The 16,925-nt window shown below is 30.5% G+C and overlaps 2 protein-coding genes across 2 annotated transcripts; both read left to right on the forward strand.

The window, feature by feature from the left end:
• On the forward strand, positions 10,393-14,040 carry LOC105166217 (thylakoidal processing peptidase 1, chloroplastic). The gene is made up of 6 exons (XM_011085488.2): positions 10,393-11,489; positions 12,253-12,321; positions 12,421-12,489; positions 12,576-12,662; positions 12,756-12,823; positions 13,140-14,040. The coding sequence occupies exons 1-6, from the start codon at positions 10,728-10,730 to the stop codon at positions 13,258-13,260; spliced, it is 1,176 nt and encodes a 391-aa protein (XP_011083790.1). The 5' UTR covers positions 10,393-10,727; the 3' UTR covers positions 13,261-14,040.
• LOC105166216 lies at positions 14,366-16,807 on the forward strand. Its single transcript, XM_011085487.2, has 3 exons — positions 14,366-14,744; positions 14,921-15,247; positions 15,904-16,807. The coding sequence occupies exons 1-3, from the start codon at positions 14,553-14,555 to the stop codon at positions 16,639-16,641; spliced, it is 1,257 nt and encodes a 418-aa protein (XP_011083789.1). The 5' UTR covers positions 14,366-14,552; the 3' UTR covers positions 16,642-16,807.

The raw sequence follows: 16,925 nt of genomic DNA on the forward strand, positions 1-16,925 counted from the left end.
TAATTTACCCTAATTAAAAATAACTATATTGTTCTTTTTCTAATTCTAATATAATTATACATAGTTGTTTGTGGGTTGAAAAATTATATTAGTATGTGTTTACGTTTGTTTCCGTCCAAAAAATAAATTTATTCACTAATAAAATTTCATGAAATATGCTAATATCAACAAAAAAGTTGAATGAAAATTCATATTTATCTCATATTAACTTACTAATTACATACTTATTGCAGGCTAAATAAGTATTTTTTGACCAAACTACCCTTATACGTCTTCACATATAATGCATGAAGGAAGGTATATCTACATCCTCATAAGAGTAACTTAGTCACGAAATATCTGTATAATATGTAGTAATACGTATAAGTCAAATAGGGGTATAATATGGATTTTTATTCTTTTTTTTTTTTAATGTGTAGCAATTTTCTTGAATTTTATTAACGTATGAATCTATTTATTGAATGAAAACAAATGTCAAAAGTATTAGATATAATTACACTAAACATCATGAGAGAACAATGTCATAATCCCTAGTAATTATATTTGTTATCGAATCAGTTATATTTCTCTCAATTTGATTTGAATAAGAATTCCTCTACTTAGCCAGAGATAAATTTGTATTGGCTGATTTCAAATAATTTTGGATTATCGATTCAAGTAATAGCAAAAGTTGAAAGTGTTTGGAAAAAAAAAATTAAAGTGTTTGAAAAATAATTTAATATTTATAATTTTACCAATAAACTGAAAAAATTGATAGAAAAATTGCTTATAACTTTTAATTTAGACCAATTCAATTTAAATAATTTAAAAAGAAAAACTGTAAATACAAAAAATTATTTTCAGCTTATTTTCAATAATAAGCTGATATATACATTTTTTAATTTTTCAGTGAAAAATAATGTATTTTTAATTTTATATAAATTTTCATGTGAAAGGAGAACATGATCCTTAATTAATCAATTCGTGTTATATATCATACCATTGTATCAAATCAATATATTTTTATCACGAATACTTATATAGAAATATATTTTTAATTTAATTATTTTTTAAAAAATTAAAACACAAACGAACAGGCCAACCAGCATAAATTATTAACTATTTATTGAATCAATATAATAATTTTAATTATATTAATATATTAGTTGAATCCATAAATTATTTAAAATAACAATCAATTTAAATCATTATAAATATATCTACCATATATTCCAATTCCGGTAGGAAATTGAGGGTTGAGAGTTAAGCGGCATAAGCGCGTGAGAGTGGGAATAGAACGCTTCGGACAACGATGTTTGCTAGAAACAAAAGAGTTTTTTTCTCAATCTACCTAGGACTTTGAAGTTGACCGTAGTGGATCTCGCTGTGTGTGCGCGCGTGTTAATAACTTTTCCTCTCTTTTATATTTTTCCATAGATAATAATTATTTTTTATATAAATTACATTAATATTTTCAAAAATTTTATAAAATAATTACATTTACATTCTTTAATCTATATTTTTTTATATAAGTTATTTATATTCTTTTAGGTAATTACAAAAATTACCATAACGGTCAAAAAATACGAGCAATTTGTGAAATATTATTGATATTTTTTAGGGGTGTATGTGTAATTATTTTTGTATAAAAATTGGTGATTTGTATAAATAATGTCAAGGTTTCTATTTGATGTATGTATACTTTTTTCAAAAAACGAGAATGATTTATATAAATAAATTATGAGTCATGAGGTATAGATGTGATTATTTCTAAATTTATTAACAAATGTCTATGTATATATTTGTGTGTATATAAATATTAAAAGAATAAAATTATTTCAGAATAGCGTTGCATCTTAAGATTAAAAAATTGCCATATCTCGTATTTGTATTAGTTAATAATATCATATTTGTGTCAACGATTGTTTTTACGTAGGGCTGTTTAATTCGGTTAATCGAATCGATTTTTCATTCGGTATGCTGGAATAGTGTACTGAAAATCGAATGGATTAATACCGAATTATCGGATTCATTTAAAAAAAATGCCATAATTTTTGAGTCTCGAGTTGGATTAAAATAGTTCCGTTGTTATTTCTATTCTTGTGCGGATACTTTAAAAAAATTAAATTTTTATAGCCAACTTAATTTAATTTTCCCACAAAAAAGAAAGAATTTGTAGTGTCATTGATGCAATATTTTTTATTTTTCTAAAGCAACTAGATGACAAATAAATATAAAATAAATAATAAATCAATTTTGGGAATGGTGATCCCATATTGAAATAAATAAAAGCGTGTTTGTTGAATCCAGCAAAAGTGCTTTTGGGAAAAAAAATTGTGAGGATTAGCCGACAAAAGCTACAGCCCCCCCACACAACTTTGAGAGCAGAGGATATGAATATGATATGGGATTTTTTCATGCTATTTTACTTTTACAACATAATTATTAATTAATTGAGTTAATCATATTTAAATTCTTTTAAAAATATAAAATCATATTTTTTGAAAACCATCAAAATTACATTTACACCCCTCTAAAAATTCATTGTTTACGCCTGATCCCCTTCCATGCAGGCTTGAATGAAAGATGCTGACGTTAGTCAAAGAAGTTTTACATAAACTTTTAATTTCACCGCTAATTTAACATTTTCATGTATTAATTTAAATTTATAAGAGGAAAAAATATAATAATATTAACTTCACTATGTATATATGTACATTATTTTTATCCCTCTATAAGTATAAAAATACACATTGGTATATTAAATGAAAGGACAAAATTAAAAATTTATAAGTCAAATTTTTTTCGTTCAAATCATAACGAAAGAAGGTCAGATATAAATAAAAAAAAAAAACAAATAATACGATACAACCATGTGCTCTAAGCCACCTTATCTATGAAGAACCCTCACTTGAATTTTTTGAAGGGGTATAAGTATAATTTTAAATTTTTTTTAGAGAAAGTGTAATTTTATATTTTTAGAGGGGTCTAACTATAATTAACCATAATTAATAATAATAACTTTACCCAAAAAGCCAAATTCAGCAGCTGCTTCTCTTCACGCCGTGGAGACACAATTATTACCAAACATATTAAATCACATACATTATGCAATTCCAACATAATATTAATTTTATTTTTTTCAAATGAATCAATTACATTGTGATTTTTAATAATCAATAATCGATATGTTAATTCTCGATATCAAATATTTACAATAAATAAAAATATCGTTACATAGGTCATAAAGTTATAGAACCTCAATTTCGTCGATTAAATTAAATTTCAACGGCAGTCGTTAATACCAATTTAACTATATTCTAATTGTTTAATATTTTTACAATGTCGGTTTGAATTAAAAATAAATAAATACTTGAAATGTATATGTAGACGGAAAATTATTTTTTTAAAAAAAATTAAAGTTTAATGTTCCCGTCCTCTCCGTTACACTCTAATATTCATATTATCTCGTGTTGTATTTGGACGAATAAATTTTAAATCAAGAATTTCATATTTATAGTAATAAATCTGGCGAACTTGTTTAGACAATTCAATGCTGCAAAAAAAATTTAAATTCTTTAGTTTCAATAAGATTTTTTCTTGATAAGTAAATATTGCGTAGATGATTTTGTAGATAAATACTAATTGAATTATTAATTTAAAATAAATATAAATTTCTAAATAATTAAAATTTTCAAAAAAAAACTAGAAAAAAAGATTTAATGTCACAACGAATTTTAAATTCTTAAGTTCCAATAAGATTTTCTTTTTATAAGTAAAATATTGTGTAGATGAATATGTAGATAAATATAAATTAAATTATTAATTTAAAATAAATAGAATTTTCTTAGTAATAAATAAAATTAATTAAAATTGAATCAATTTAATCCACCGTCGTTGTGCTGTATATAGATGGGTCCTGTCACTTTGTTCTTCGGATCCGATGATCATGTCTTAATCTTTATCATAAAAATGAAAAGTATATTATTATATTATAAATAGCAAATTATATTTTGATATTTGAACTATACTCATTTACATACTTTCTCTCTTTTTTTTTTTTTTTTTATCAATTTGTCATTTTAGCTTTGCGAAACTTGTACTCTGTCACATATGATCGTTTTTCAATTGATCTTTCTGCCAAAAAAACACAACATGCAGTGCATATATGATATTTAAGGGCAATGTTATGAGATATTTTTTACATCTGCACTGCGTGTGATGTTTTATTGACAAAAAAGCCACAAGAAAGCGTCATATATGACAAAGTGCATATTTTTCAAAGTTGAGATGGTAAATTGATACAAAAAAGAATTTAGATGACAAAGTGTGAAAACAGACATAGTTCGGATGACAAAATATAATTTATCCTATTATAAATAGCTGCTGGGATTTTAACATTTATAATGTTATTATATAGGGTAAATTACAAGAAGCTCATTTGGATTTAACATAATTACAAATACCCAATCGTTGTGTGGAAAATTACTAATACTCTCTAATATTTGATAAAATTATGTAATCCTTATATGAAGGTCTGAAATTATCAATTTTGCCCTTACTGTATTTTTTTTAAAAAAATTAAAAATTATAAAAAAATTAGACGGCATAGGGGAAAATTTGAAAAATTATAAATATATTATCCATTTAGTTCGTAAAAATTAATACTTGTTTATAAAAAATAACTAAATTATAATCCATTGCCTATAAATTGCATTTTAGTCAGTTAATCACAAAAAAATAGATAAAAAAAATAGATGAAAACTTTTCAGAAACTAACATATTAAAATAGTTATTAATGACTTTTAAAATTAAAAGTATTAGTAAATTTTTATATTATAATAAAATATTTATAATTATATCAAATATCAAGAGAAGTCGTTATAATATACTTTATTATATAAGCATAGGTAGAGTGGTTGTCTCTGCGGTGGTGGATTTAGAGAGCCCATTTATACGAACTCATGGCCCAGTCCATGGAGTTGTTTTCTTTGGGTTGGGTTAATGTAGAGCTCCACAGAATGCAAGTCCGCTGAAAAAAATTGCTACACTCGGGGCGGGTCCTTGAAAGGATTCTGGATCCAATTTAAACTAAGGTGGGTAGGGCTCATATGAGCGAAACCTGCCCCGTTTTCATTCCTAGCTAGATTTGAAATAAATCACATAAGTCAAATCCATAGATTCAGATTAGAAGCCGCAGATGAGTTGAGTCGGTTCGCGAGACTCGATTTTGAGCTATTCGAGCTCGAGCTCATGTTCCTCAGTTCATCGGCTCGTGAATTTTATTTAAATATTTTTATATATATTTTTCTTTTTAAAAATTTTAAAATTTTTATTTTATATTCAATACTTTATCAATTTTATACTCAAAATTGACCATATATTATAATTATTAATCAATATCATATATTTTATTTTAGACAATAATAAACTATGGTACTTTTATTTATATATTTAATCTTTATACAAAAACAAGCTTAATCAACAACTTAGTAAATTCTAATATTTTTTTAAACTAATTATTTAATATGGCACATATAAATTTTATGTTATATTTTAATATATTTGTAATCTCTTATACTTTTTTAAATTGACAAGTCCTAACAATTAACTTATGCTTTTTTATATTTATTTTTGAGTTTTATATTTATATCAAGATACATAATATGCATTATGTAATTTATTTTATTACGTATATATTTATGTAAAATTTAGTTATTCTTCTTATGAATTAATCTAAAGATGAGGATAATAATAACAATAATAATATTGATGATGGTTGAATAATTTTAATTATTTTTATTTTATTTTATTTTATATATATATATAATGAAATCAAAAGCTTAATCAACAATTAGTCATTTTAATATTTTTTAAAAGTAATTATTTCATATGACACATTTAAATTTTAAATTATATTTTAATATATATTTGTAATCTCTTATACTTTTTTAACTTGAAAAGTCCTAATAATTAACTTATGATTTTTTATATCTATTTTTGAGTTTTATATTTATATGAGGTATGTAGTATGAGTTATGCAATCTATTTTGTTACTTATAAATTTATGTCAAAATTTAGTGATTCATATGTTATGTGTTAAAAAAACGCACGGGTTCAATGAAATTGAACAATCATTCAAGATTTGGGCCTAAATGAATGCGAATCTTGAAGGGGGGACTTGCAAAAAAGGTGTTAGCACTTAGTATTGGATTTGAAATTGAATAAAGTGAAAAAGTAAGTGAATTTAATTAAAATCGGGATATTATGAATAAAGTTGATGAAAAGTGTAAGAACACGTGATAATATGCTTAGATAGACCTTAAAAGATAGTTTAGAGAGTCAGAGAGGTGTTTAAAGAGTGAGAAGTCCCTCGCCTAGAGGGACCAAAGCTGTATTTATAGGGGAGTGCCTCCCTCAGTTGGGGGTCTATTCCACTCCTTAGATATTCGTAGAGATTAGTTGAGATTGTTAGGATGAGGAGTATGTCGTCCTTATCTGCAGCTGGATGTGAGTTAGTAGGAGTCCTCTTTGTCTAAGAAGACCCCTTGTCTGCAAAGAATCCTAGCCGTGAGGAGGGTTCTCCTTGCTAGAGCTGATGTGATCCAAGTGACTGCTGACAAGTCACGTGGGAGAGTGGACTGCTACGTGTGTGGGTATTTTAGAGCGAATACTTTATTGGGCTTTAATCATGATCCGAGTCGGGGATGTCCCTGATCTCCTTCCTTCTTCCTGGATTTCTTGGGCTATTTAGGATGTCTAGGCCTGCCTAATTGAATTGTGGGCTAGGACATCCTTGGTTTCCTGGGAACGTTATAAGCGTGGCATGTCCTGGGCCTCCTAAAGGATGCCGTGAGCTTTCATTTTCTTTCTTCTTTCATGGGCAGCTCGAACCTTTTTGAGCTGACTTATTTTATGAACATCTCTATGAATTAATCTAATTTATCTAAAGATGATGATGATGATGATGATGAGAATTATTATAATGAATCAATCCAAATTACATATTATATTTTTCATTAGGAGAAAATTCAGAAATAGCCCGAATTTTCATTTTCAATTTTCGACCAGAAATGAATTATTTCAATTTTGTATAGAGTTTTAGGTGAAAATAAGAATATATTTAATTAGTTAATGAGATTATTTTATGTTTTTAATGGTGTCAAATCTATACTTTTTATTTTACAAAAATAATAGTTTTATTTATATTTTTATTATTAGAGATGTCAAATCAAATATATTTTCTACTTAAATGCATTGATAGTTAGTTTTTTTTATATAATTTAGAATTGTTAGTAACGTCGTGTCAAAGTATTATAAAAAAAAATTATTAATTTGAATGATGTCTCAAAAAATATAACGCCCAAGAAAGAGTCCCTAAATCCATGCGAGGGGTCCATTAAGCGAAAAGTTTCGGGAAGGCCCATTGGAGTTTCGAGAAATCCCAAGAGGCTGCGGACATGGCGACCACCTAGACAGCGGGAGGTTCCCCCTACACATGCCTCTCCTTTCCGTAAAGGATAACGCAATTTATGTTTATGTGATATTATAAATGAATAAATTATTTTTTATGAAAAAAATAACAATTTAGTACTTTATATTTTTTAAAATACTGTAATTTTACTCCTTATCTAGGGAGGTAAATTGCTTTATTTTAGAAAATATAGGGAGATAAATTATTGCATTTTAAAAAAAGTATAGGAGGGTAAATTGAAAAAATAAATAAATTATAGAGTGGTAATTTGTTCATTTACAATATCACGCAGGGATCGCTTGCATTTTTCCCTTATTAAATATAAGGGTTTTAGAATAACTAATTTTAATTGTCAATATGTATTTTAATTAGATACATTCAGACTTCATTTGGATTTACGGATTTATATTTGAAAAAGGGATTTGAAAAACTGTTTTCAAATGATTTTATATTAAATGAATTTAAATTCCATCGAAATATTATTAAAAATAGCTTAAAATGAAAAATAAAGAAGTTTAAATAATTTGAGACGTATCATTTTTTGTTCACAGCTAATAATTTATGACATCGCAATACTAAAATTTAAAATGTCATTTAGACATTTAAATATTTTTACGAACATATGTATATCACTTATTCTGTTTTTAATTATATATTAATTTTTTATTTTAATATCTGTGTCATATTCATCTGATTATAAATGAATAACTATTGCCTGTGGCTAAATTTTATTTAAAAAAAATAAAACACGATTTCAGGTGTGGAGCAATGCTCCTCACCCAGTCAACTAAAAGAACATAGTCAAAATATTTGAAAAGTCAAGTAAACAAAATGCGCTTACCTACTTGCTTCAAACAACCATTCAATGATAGTGTTTTTTTTTAATAATTATTATTATTATTTTTATTTTTATTTTTTTCGATCAAAAATAAAAAAAAAAAACTAACATTCAATAACTTACGAATGGCAATAAGTCAGATTAACTCAGACTCGATTTAATTGGAGCAAATTTGAAATTTTAAATAAATTTCAGGATGGATTTCAGCTGTTAGTGATTTGATTCGAACTCATCTTAATCATTTTGTAATCTTTTTAAATATTTTTTTTATATTTTTATATAAAATATATTTGTACATATATATAAATATGTATAGTTTATTTATACTTATATATACTACATGAGCTTAATATTTTTATAAATTAAAATAATAATATAAATAGTTTACAAATCTTTTATACTTATATAATTTCCACATATTCTAAATTAATGTTTCATCGTGTGAAATATGTACGTATAAATTATAAAATAAAGTTAATATTATTATCTCATATTTTTTATATTAGTATTATTTTAAAATTTTTTTGAGTCTATCTTAATGGATCCCATGTCTAAACTAGGTCTGAATCCAATCATAGTGTTTGAATTTGTGATTTGGGTGTTTTGTTTTGTGTTTGAAAATAGATAAATAAAGATAAGTAAGTGTGTTGAAAATAGATGGTATGTTTGAATTTGTATTTTGAGGCAATTTAAAATATTTTAAAATAGTGGCGTAGGTTTTATGTTGAGATTTAGGAAACAAAAAAGCACTGTTCAATATTAAATCATATCTCTTTTATAATATATTTTTATATTATATATATATATATAATATTATATGTTTAATGTTGTATTTTAGAGAGATAAAAATCACTGTTTATTGTCAAATCATGTCTTTTTATATTATATATAAGTGTGTATATATATATATTATATATCGAAAGTTGAAAATAAAAAAAATACATAGATAAGGTATAAAAATACAAAAATAAATATCATGTCATTGTTAATTTTATTTGAATTATTATTGAGTTTAAAAAATTCAGCAAGTTGTATTAAATATCAATTGAATTTGAATAATTTAATAATTTTAAATATATTTTATTATTTTACACTGATCGAAATGAACTCGAGACAAACTTGAATATTGACCAAATAACTTCTTTTTTTTGGTCAAATTTAGTTTATTAAGTTTAACTAATTGAATTCAGACGAATTTTATCGAATAATTTTAGTTGAGTATCGAATAATTTAATTTAATTTAGCAGCATATTGTAATTTAAAGGGTAAAATACATTTTGCTTTCCTGAATTATTCGTCACGTGACATTTACCTCGTAACTAACAAATGTAACATTAACCCCCTTGGTTCGATAAAAATGCTCCTCGTATCTTGAACAATTATATTATTTTTAATATATTTTAGTATTTTGCACATTAAATTAGCATCAAATTATTTTTTTAATAAGTGAATAATTTACATTAAAAGTGGAGTATAAATTAATATATATAGTAGATTCACAATAAATATAATATAACCAACAACCCATATATGCTTCTTAAAAAAAATTGAGAAATATACATATGCTAAATCAAAAGTTAAATATTTTTAGAAATAAATAAATAAATTTATTTTGTCATATTTTTTTGAAAAAATATGTTAAAAGAATCAATATTTAACTATTCACTTTTATCTAACAGAATAAATAGTTAATAACTTAATTTTGTCATTAAATCAATAAAATATTTTCATAATTTTTTTTGGTGTATTTGTTGTACTCATTTATTAACTTTAAGTTTGTAAAAACTAAAAAATAGAATTCGAAGTATTTAATTCACTAATTATGTTTTACTTTAAATTGTTGTAAATAAATGATATCTTTTTTAATTAAGAAATTTTTGATTAAATTTATAATGAAAAATTACTATAATTTTTTTTGAACTAAATATATATAAATAATATAAGAGTAATATTATCTAAAATTTTAATTATGAGGAATAAGTGTTATATTTATTAATTGTGGGGATAATTGTTACGAGATTAATAGTTGAGGGGGCAGAGTATATTTTACACAAATTTAAATGAGTAATAGTAGCGGCCATCTCATTTATTAAACCCCAATTCCAGTCTACGTTGTTGAATTTTTGGCCACTCCCAAATCCCCCCCCTCCTGCCATCTAGCCATTCCTCCCCTTTCTCCGGAAAAGCTCCGCCCTGTCTCCGCCGCGTCTGAGGCTACGTTTTTCCGGGTTTTTACTTGGTACCCTTCTCAGCTTCCGCTTCTACCCACTGATATAAGCTCACCTTTCAATTCCACTCTTATCCGTTTGGTTCATCACTGATCTCTTTTGTTCCGATGGCGTTATTAGCCTTCTAGAGCAGTCGCTCATCTCGAGGGACCTTGCGGGACCCGAAATTTTCCTTTTCTTCTTGATCATCTTCGTAGAATTCGCCGTTATGGCTATCAGATTCACCGTCACCTTCTCGGCGTCCGTCGCCTCAAACCTCGCCGCTTCCGGGAAATGCTCCGCCTCCCGGTTCTTCAACGAGTGCGCAGGGCGATCACGAATCTTTCAACACTCGCCCTCACAGAGGCCAGACTCCGGTTACTCCGACTTCCGCCGCCCCAAATCGGACTCAATTCCCGTCAATCCGACTGCATCCATGTATTCGACTCTGGCCAGGGAAATTCTTGGTGGAGAGACGCAGTCGCCTGTGGTTATGGGATTAATCTCTTTGATGAAGCAGTCAATGGGAACTTCTTCTAGCGTAAGTGTTTTGGGAATTTCGCCGCTTAAAGCATCGTCGTTCATTCCGTTCCTACCAGGTTCTAAGTGGTTACCGTGTAATGAACCCACGAGCACCGAGGTGGATAGAGGAGGGGCCCTTCTTAGTAGCAGCAGCGCCACCAGCAGCAAAGTTACACCCAAGACTGAAAGTGTAAGTGGTGGTGGTAGTAAGGGTTCAGAGGCATTTGCCATGGCCAAGAGTGGTGGTGCTAGTAGCCCGAGCGTTTTGCCACAGAGTAGTGGTAGCAGTAGTAATAGCTGGCTGTTGAAATTGATGAACATGTGCATGAGCTCTGAAGATGCTAAGGCTGCTCTGACTGCTTTCAGTGTTAGCATTCTTTTTAAGTCGACTTTGGCTGAGCCGAGGTCGATTCCCTCGACCTCTATGTACCCAACCCTTGATGTGGGCGATCGGATTCTAGCCGAGAAGGTAAAGTTTTGATGCAGGTTATGTTTTTTCTGATTTAATGTATCATCTTATGACTTTTAATTGTTCAAGTAGCATGAGTATCTCTAACTGGGTCGTACTGGATTATAATTTGTTGAATTGTGCTGCGTAGTACATCACTCATTTTCATCAAAAGAAATGGGAAACCTAGACCTCTGCTTAACTAAAGTTTTGAAATACAATTTCTTATGTAGAATATTGGATGTGGATCTGAATAAGACAGAGTATTCGATCAAGATGCTTGTGCTCAGAAACCAGAATCAGTTTTCTGGTGCATTAGTTTGATTTACGTAGCAGTTCTGGATATTTTGTTTTATGATAACCCACTTGCTTCTTTACATATTCTGTATGTCTGTATTTTAGGTTGATGGCAGTGCTATCAAACTGTTGCTCCGAGGAAAAACTTTCAAACTTGCAACTTGTGAGAAAACAATCAGATAGTAGTGATGTTTCTTCATGCCGCATCACAATAGTTGTGCTGTTATGTTATTTTTTAGTTTTTATTGAGGTGTAAAATGGTACTAGATGATTGCAACTAATTTCAAGATTTGAATCATAACATGTTCTTAGCAACAGTAGGCTTCAGTCTTAAAGGCCAGAAGTTAACTTTAGATAGTCTAGATGCAATCATATATATCAGATTTTTGATTAGTTCCTACTGAGCTTCAGACGAGAGATTGGGATCATAAAATTAGAATTTGCGAGCTAAACCCTGCTTGCTCTTGTTTATTTGGGAGGTTTCCAGGTTTCTTATATTTTCAAGCAGCCTAAAGTCTCGGACATCGTCATTTTTAAGGCTCCCTCAATTCTTCAGGTATTTTGTATTTCGTATGTGATGCATTGTCAGATTGTTCACTCTGATTGTCTGATCATGGAGTTGACATGTTCTTGATTGTTGTGATGTTCTGCGCAGGAAATTGGATTTAGTTCATCCGATGTATTTATAAAAAGAGTTGTAGCAAAAGCTGGTGACTATGTAGAAGTAAGTAACATCAATTGGTTGTCAAGTCTATTTGCTTTTGGTCTCATCTTCTCCTTCAATGGGTCTAATATTTATATCTTATGCAGGTCCGTGATGGGAAATTGTTGGTCAATGGTATTGCTCAAGATGAGGATTTCATCTTGGAGCCACTTGAATATGAAATGGACCCAGTGGTAACTCTTTGTGCTTGTTATTCTTTTTTCTCTCCTTGTGTCCTTGGCATCATATGAAATGGGTGAACTTATTTGTTATTTTTATTCTTATAGCGTGTACCCGAAGGCTATGTGTTTGTATTGGGAGACAACCGGAATAACAGCTTCGACTCTCATAACTGGTAATGAATATATTGCAGTATGATTAATCATTGCCAGTATTCTAGTTATGTTTCCTCTTAAAAATCTGAAAGACATTATCAATCTATCGTTCTTTTTGTTTCTTTCCTTTCCTTCTCTGGTTAGCATACATATTATGCTGGTGATGGGTGTGAAAAGTATCTGACCTAACTTGTGCATGAAATCTGAATTTATAACAAATTAACAGATATGAAGTTGGAGAGAAAGAACTATGCTTTATATATTTTAACTACCAATTGGATTTCTATAATCTTAAGAAGTGCATGGATTTTGAGTCACAATTGTTGCGTTTTTCAGGGGTCCACTGCCTATCAAAAACATTGTTGGTAGATCAGTCTTCCGATATTGGCCCCCTTCAAAAGTATCCGACACTCTGTACAACACATCCCAGCTGAGTAGTGCTGTTGCATTCTCGTGATACTTCACCTTCTTGTTTCTCAGATTGTTCACCGAGTTTGTGTATTAACAACCATTGCCCCTAGCCCACTGGGCTAATTCAGGTTCCTGTGAATATTTACTCAACCTTCTTAGTACTCGAGTGTTTTTGGTGATGGATCATCTTTATCCATCATAATGTCGAGACTACCACCAATAGCCTAAGAGTGGCTAGTCCTGAATTCTTCATATGATGAGTTCCATTTTCGTTCAGCAGCTTTATTGGGATGAAAATTGAAATTGGTCTATATATTTGAATATGGGATGCCTGGTGGTTTGATCACAAGCAACACATTTGCAGATTACTCTTTGGTAGTCATTTGTTTTGGTGGCAGATGGAGTTTTCGGAAAAAGGGCCAGACCGCGGTGTACCATGTCGAGACAATCAGATAACAGCTGCCAGTGTTTTCTACTTTCTGCCACTTGCCATCAATGATCTAAGTCCATCCAAGAATTTCACCTATGCAAGTGCTGCCGATTGCAAGCAGAACCAACTACTACTGATAGTAGTCTGGTGAGACTGGCGTTCTGGGAGATGTTGCTATTGCTGATTATATTCATCAGTTGCTTTGTAAAGACCGCATCGTATCTGTAATGTGTCTGTAAAACAGGTCCGGTTCAACGTGAAATTTTCCTTTCTTGAGTGATTTTCTTCCACTTCGACAGCTGTAGGAAAATTAGGAGGATGACATGAACGATAACCGGGTGTAACATGAATTTGACTTGGATAATAAGAGTAGGTATACTCATCCCATTAGAAAAATTGGGACTCTTGCCTGAGAAAATTTTAATTCAGATCAAATTTGTATGGATTGAATCAATTATATGTCAAATACAATATATTTGCATTAAGAATGGTGCATAATTTAAGAAAAGTGACTAATTATATGTTAAATTATTATGCTTGTAGTTGGCTAAATTTGATTTGTGTAAGAATTGTCCATCCAGTCCCTAATTACTCCACTTGTTTGGAAATCCAAGTTACAAAATATTACATCAATTATTTAAACTATATATTGATTCCAATAATAAATATTATTCTTATTTTTTTCTCATTTTTACTGATAATGCAAAGCGAGATCGAAGTGGATCTAGTCTTAAGCAATTTTGTAGAGTTGACACCCAAATGTCAAAACTTCTCACGGAAAGCCCATTATCGTTAACTTGACTCAGATCCCCGATCAAGTTAGCGTGCAAGCCCTCTCCCAGTCCCCCTACCCCTGCCCCCCGCCGAGGATCCTATTGCCTATAATTCTGTTCATTCATTTCTCAATCATGTCTCCCACTGCTGCAATTCGCGGCCGAATTTTTACTCTTCTTTTGCTCTTAAGTGTTCAAAAACTTCTGTTGGTTCGCTCATCAATAGCTCCCCCGCCACCCCCCTTCAACATTTCTCACTTCCTCTTTCCCAAAGTTACCGCCTTCATTGAATCGGGTGTCGCTCCTCAAGCCCCTCATCTTTTACAGGTCAGTTATATTCTTCAATTTAAGCGTTTTCAGTTGATTTTGGTAATTGCGACCTTCCGGGCTTTGTTTCTTTCTTGATATTAAACTAGTTAATTAGAAATTATGCCTTTGAAGTTGGAAAGGAAAACTGGACGACATTGGTTTCCTTTTGAGTTGGAATTTTTGTGTGATTTCAGGGTGTTTTGGATGCTATTACCAATAAAGAGAAGTGGGCATTGGAGGATATTCGAGTTTCAGAACTAGATGTGAAGAAAGCGAAATATGGTACGGTGCAAACACGGGAGTTCCGGGTTCGGATTGGGAAGAGTGAAATTGTGTTCAAGGTGTATGAGGAAGCGCCGGAATGGAAGAAACTTGCGGTGCTGAGGAAAAATGGGTCATCAAACTTTGAGAGTTTGGTTAGGGAAATTGGTTCTAAGGCGGTGGTTGATAGTTTTAAGATTGAAGGCCCTTTCGAGTTGCAGGCCGCTAGAGATGATGATCAGCTCTCACTTATGTTGCCTGTATGTACATTTTCTCTCTCGTCATACTGATGTTGCCAATCATTTGCATGCTAATCTAAAAAGCTTTACCCCTGACGGTGAGTTATTGACTCATCATTTGAATTTTGTTATTTAGTTAATGTTTAAGTGAAATACCATGTTCTGGAGTTGAAATTGAAAATATAGTTTGAAAAAAGAAATAGTATTGAAACAGTTAGGATTAAGTTATATCAATTGATATGTTTCAATGTTTTTGAGATGTTGGAGGAGGCTATTTTCTTGGATAGATGATTCTGGATAAAAGAAAATTAAATTATCGCAAAAAGAGAACTTTTTCTTTTGGTTTGAGTGTAAGATATAAAGACTTTTTAATCCATTAATGACAATTGGATTTAGAGTGCGGGAGATACAATGCCTGCCTCAAGTCGTCATTTATGCTTCATTGTTGTCTTGGCACTTGGCATTTTTGTGGATGTGGTACTGCAAATAGTTTTGTGCTTCTTGTTTCTCTCTCATCAAGGTCATGCCTTCTCACTCGCTATATTTTCAACTATCGAAGGCAATTTTGGTGTTAACATGCTAAATATTTATCTGGTTTTGTAATAACTGTGTTTGTAGTACGAGATAGTGCTTTCACTGGGATTTGTCTTTATTTTGCCTTCGCTGTATATTTTCAGTTTAATACTACACACTCTGGTTTGAGGCGAATATCAGTTGGTGAAGGCGTCACTGTTGAAGTACAAGGTGCTGAAGGAATTTCTACATTTCATCCTCCTGATCCTCATCAACCTCTATATCGCATTTTCACTTATAGAAAGTGGAATGAAATTGAATCTATTTGGCCTGCATCATGCACAAAATTACTCCCTATACGCATTCTGGGTTCTGCATCAGTAGTGGCCTACAGAAGTAAAAAATCAGCTGCTCTCAGGACTGTCTTTTCCTCCAGAAATGCGATTGAATTACTACCAGACAAGTGCTATCTGTGGCCAAACTATGAGAAGCCAAGACAGTTTTTTAGTCCTTTGAGCCTTAGAGTAGCTTTAAAAGTCCTGAGCAGTTTCCTGGATGAGAAACCCAATCCAAATGTTTTGTTGCGATCTTTCAGGGCAAGGATTGGAGCATCGACCATATATCGCTTTCAGTTGGAACTGGAAAGGAATATCAGAAGCAATGATACTTACTGGAGTACGTTAGCTCAGTGGAGAACAAGGCCTATTGTTGAGCGTGTATGGTTTGAAGTAGTGGCGAGGCTTGATGGTGAGGTATTGAAGCCCTTAGTCATCAAGAAGGTTAGACCTTTTATTGACATAGACTCAATTTCTTGGAGTAGTTTATTGTCGAATCTTTCCTTCACCAAGTTTCCGTCTATCCTTGTCCCACCTGAGGCACTGACACTGGATGTGAAATGGTAGGAAAGTGATGGTGATTGTCGAGCGTGTTTCTCTCCTCCTCTGTATAAAAACTTGTTCATATATACAGAATGATCTGCTCGAGCACATCGCTTGATTTGTAAAGGAACAGTGAAACCAAGTCACCTGTATGAAATGCAATTACAGATTTTTCTTCATCAAGATCAAATTTTCTTTGTGTAAGTATTCACTTGCATGTGTACACATCTGGCGTTTTAAAATCCTGAAAGTTAGTACGCTTTCATTTGTGCTGTTAGTGTATAAATGTAGAAGGTGATTTCTGTCTA

This window comes from Sesamum indicum, linkage group LG7, assembly GCF_000512975.1.
Source record: "Sesamum indicum cultivar Zhongzhi No. 13 linkage group LG7, S_indicum_v1.0, whole genome shotgun sequence".
Classification (NCBI taxonomy): Eukaryota; Viridiplantae; Streptophyta; class Magnoliopsida; order Lamiales; family Pedaliaceae; genus Sesamum; species Sesamum indicum.

Bases quoted from the DNA above. Each gene is read 5' to 3' on its own strand.
- LOC105166217 (XM_011085488.2), top strand. From the start codon at position 10,728: ATGGCTATCAGATTCACCGTCACCTTCTCGGCGTCCGTCGCCTCAAAC. The intron at 11,490-12,252 runs GTAAAGTTTTGA...GGAGGTTTCCAG, and splicing joins ATCGGATTCTAGCCGAGAAG to GTTTCTTATATTTTCAAGCA. The intron at 12,824-13,139 runs GTAATGAATATA...TGCGTTTTTCAG, and splicing joins AGCTTCGACTCTCATAACTG to GGGTCCACTGCCTATCAAAA.
- LOC105166216 (XM_011085487.2), top strand. From the start codon at position 14,553: ATGTCTCCCACTGCTGCAATTCGCGGCCGAATTTTTACTCTTCTTTTG. The intron at 14,745-14,920 runs GTCAGTTATATT...GTGTGATTTCAG, and splicing joins AAGCCCCTCATCTTTTACAG to GGTGTTTTGGATGCTATTAC. The intron at 15,248-15,903 runs GTATGTACATTT...GTATATTTTCAG, and splicing joins AGCTCTCACTTATGTTGCCT to TTTAATACTACACACTCTGG.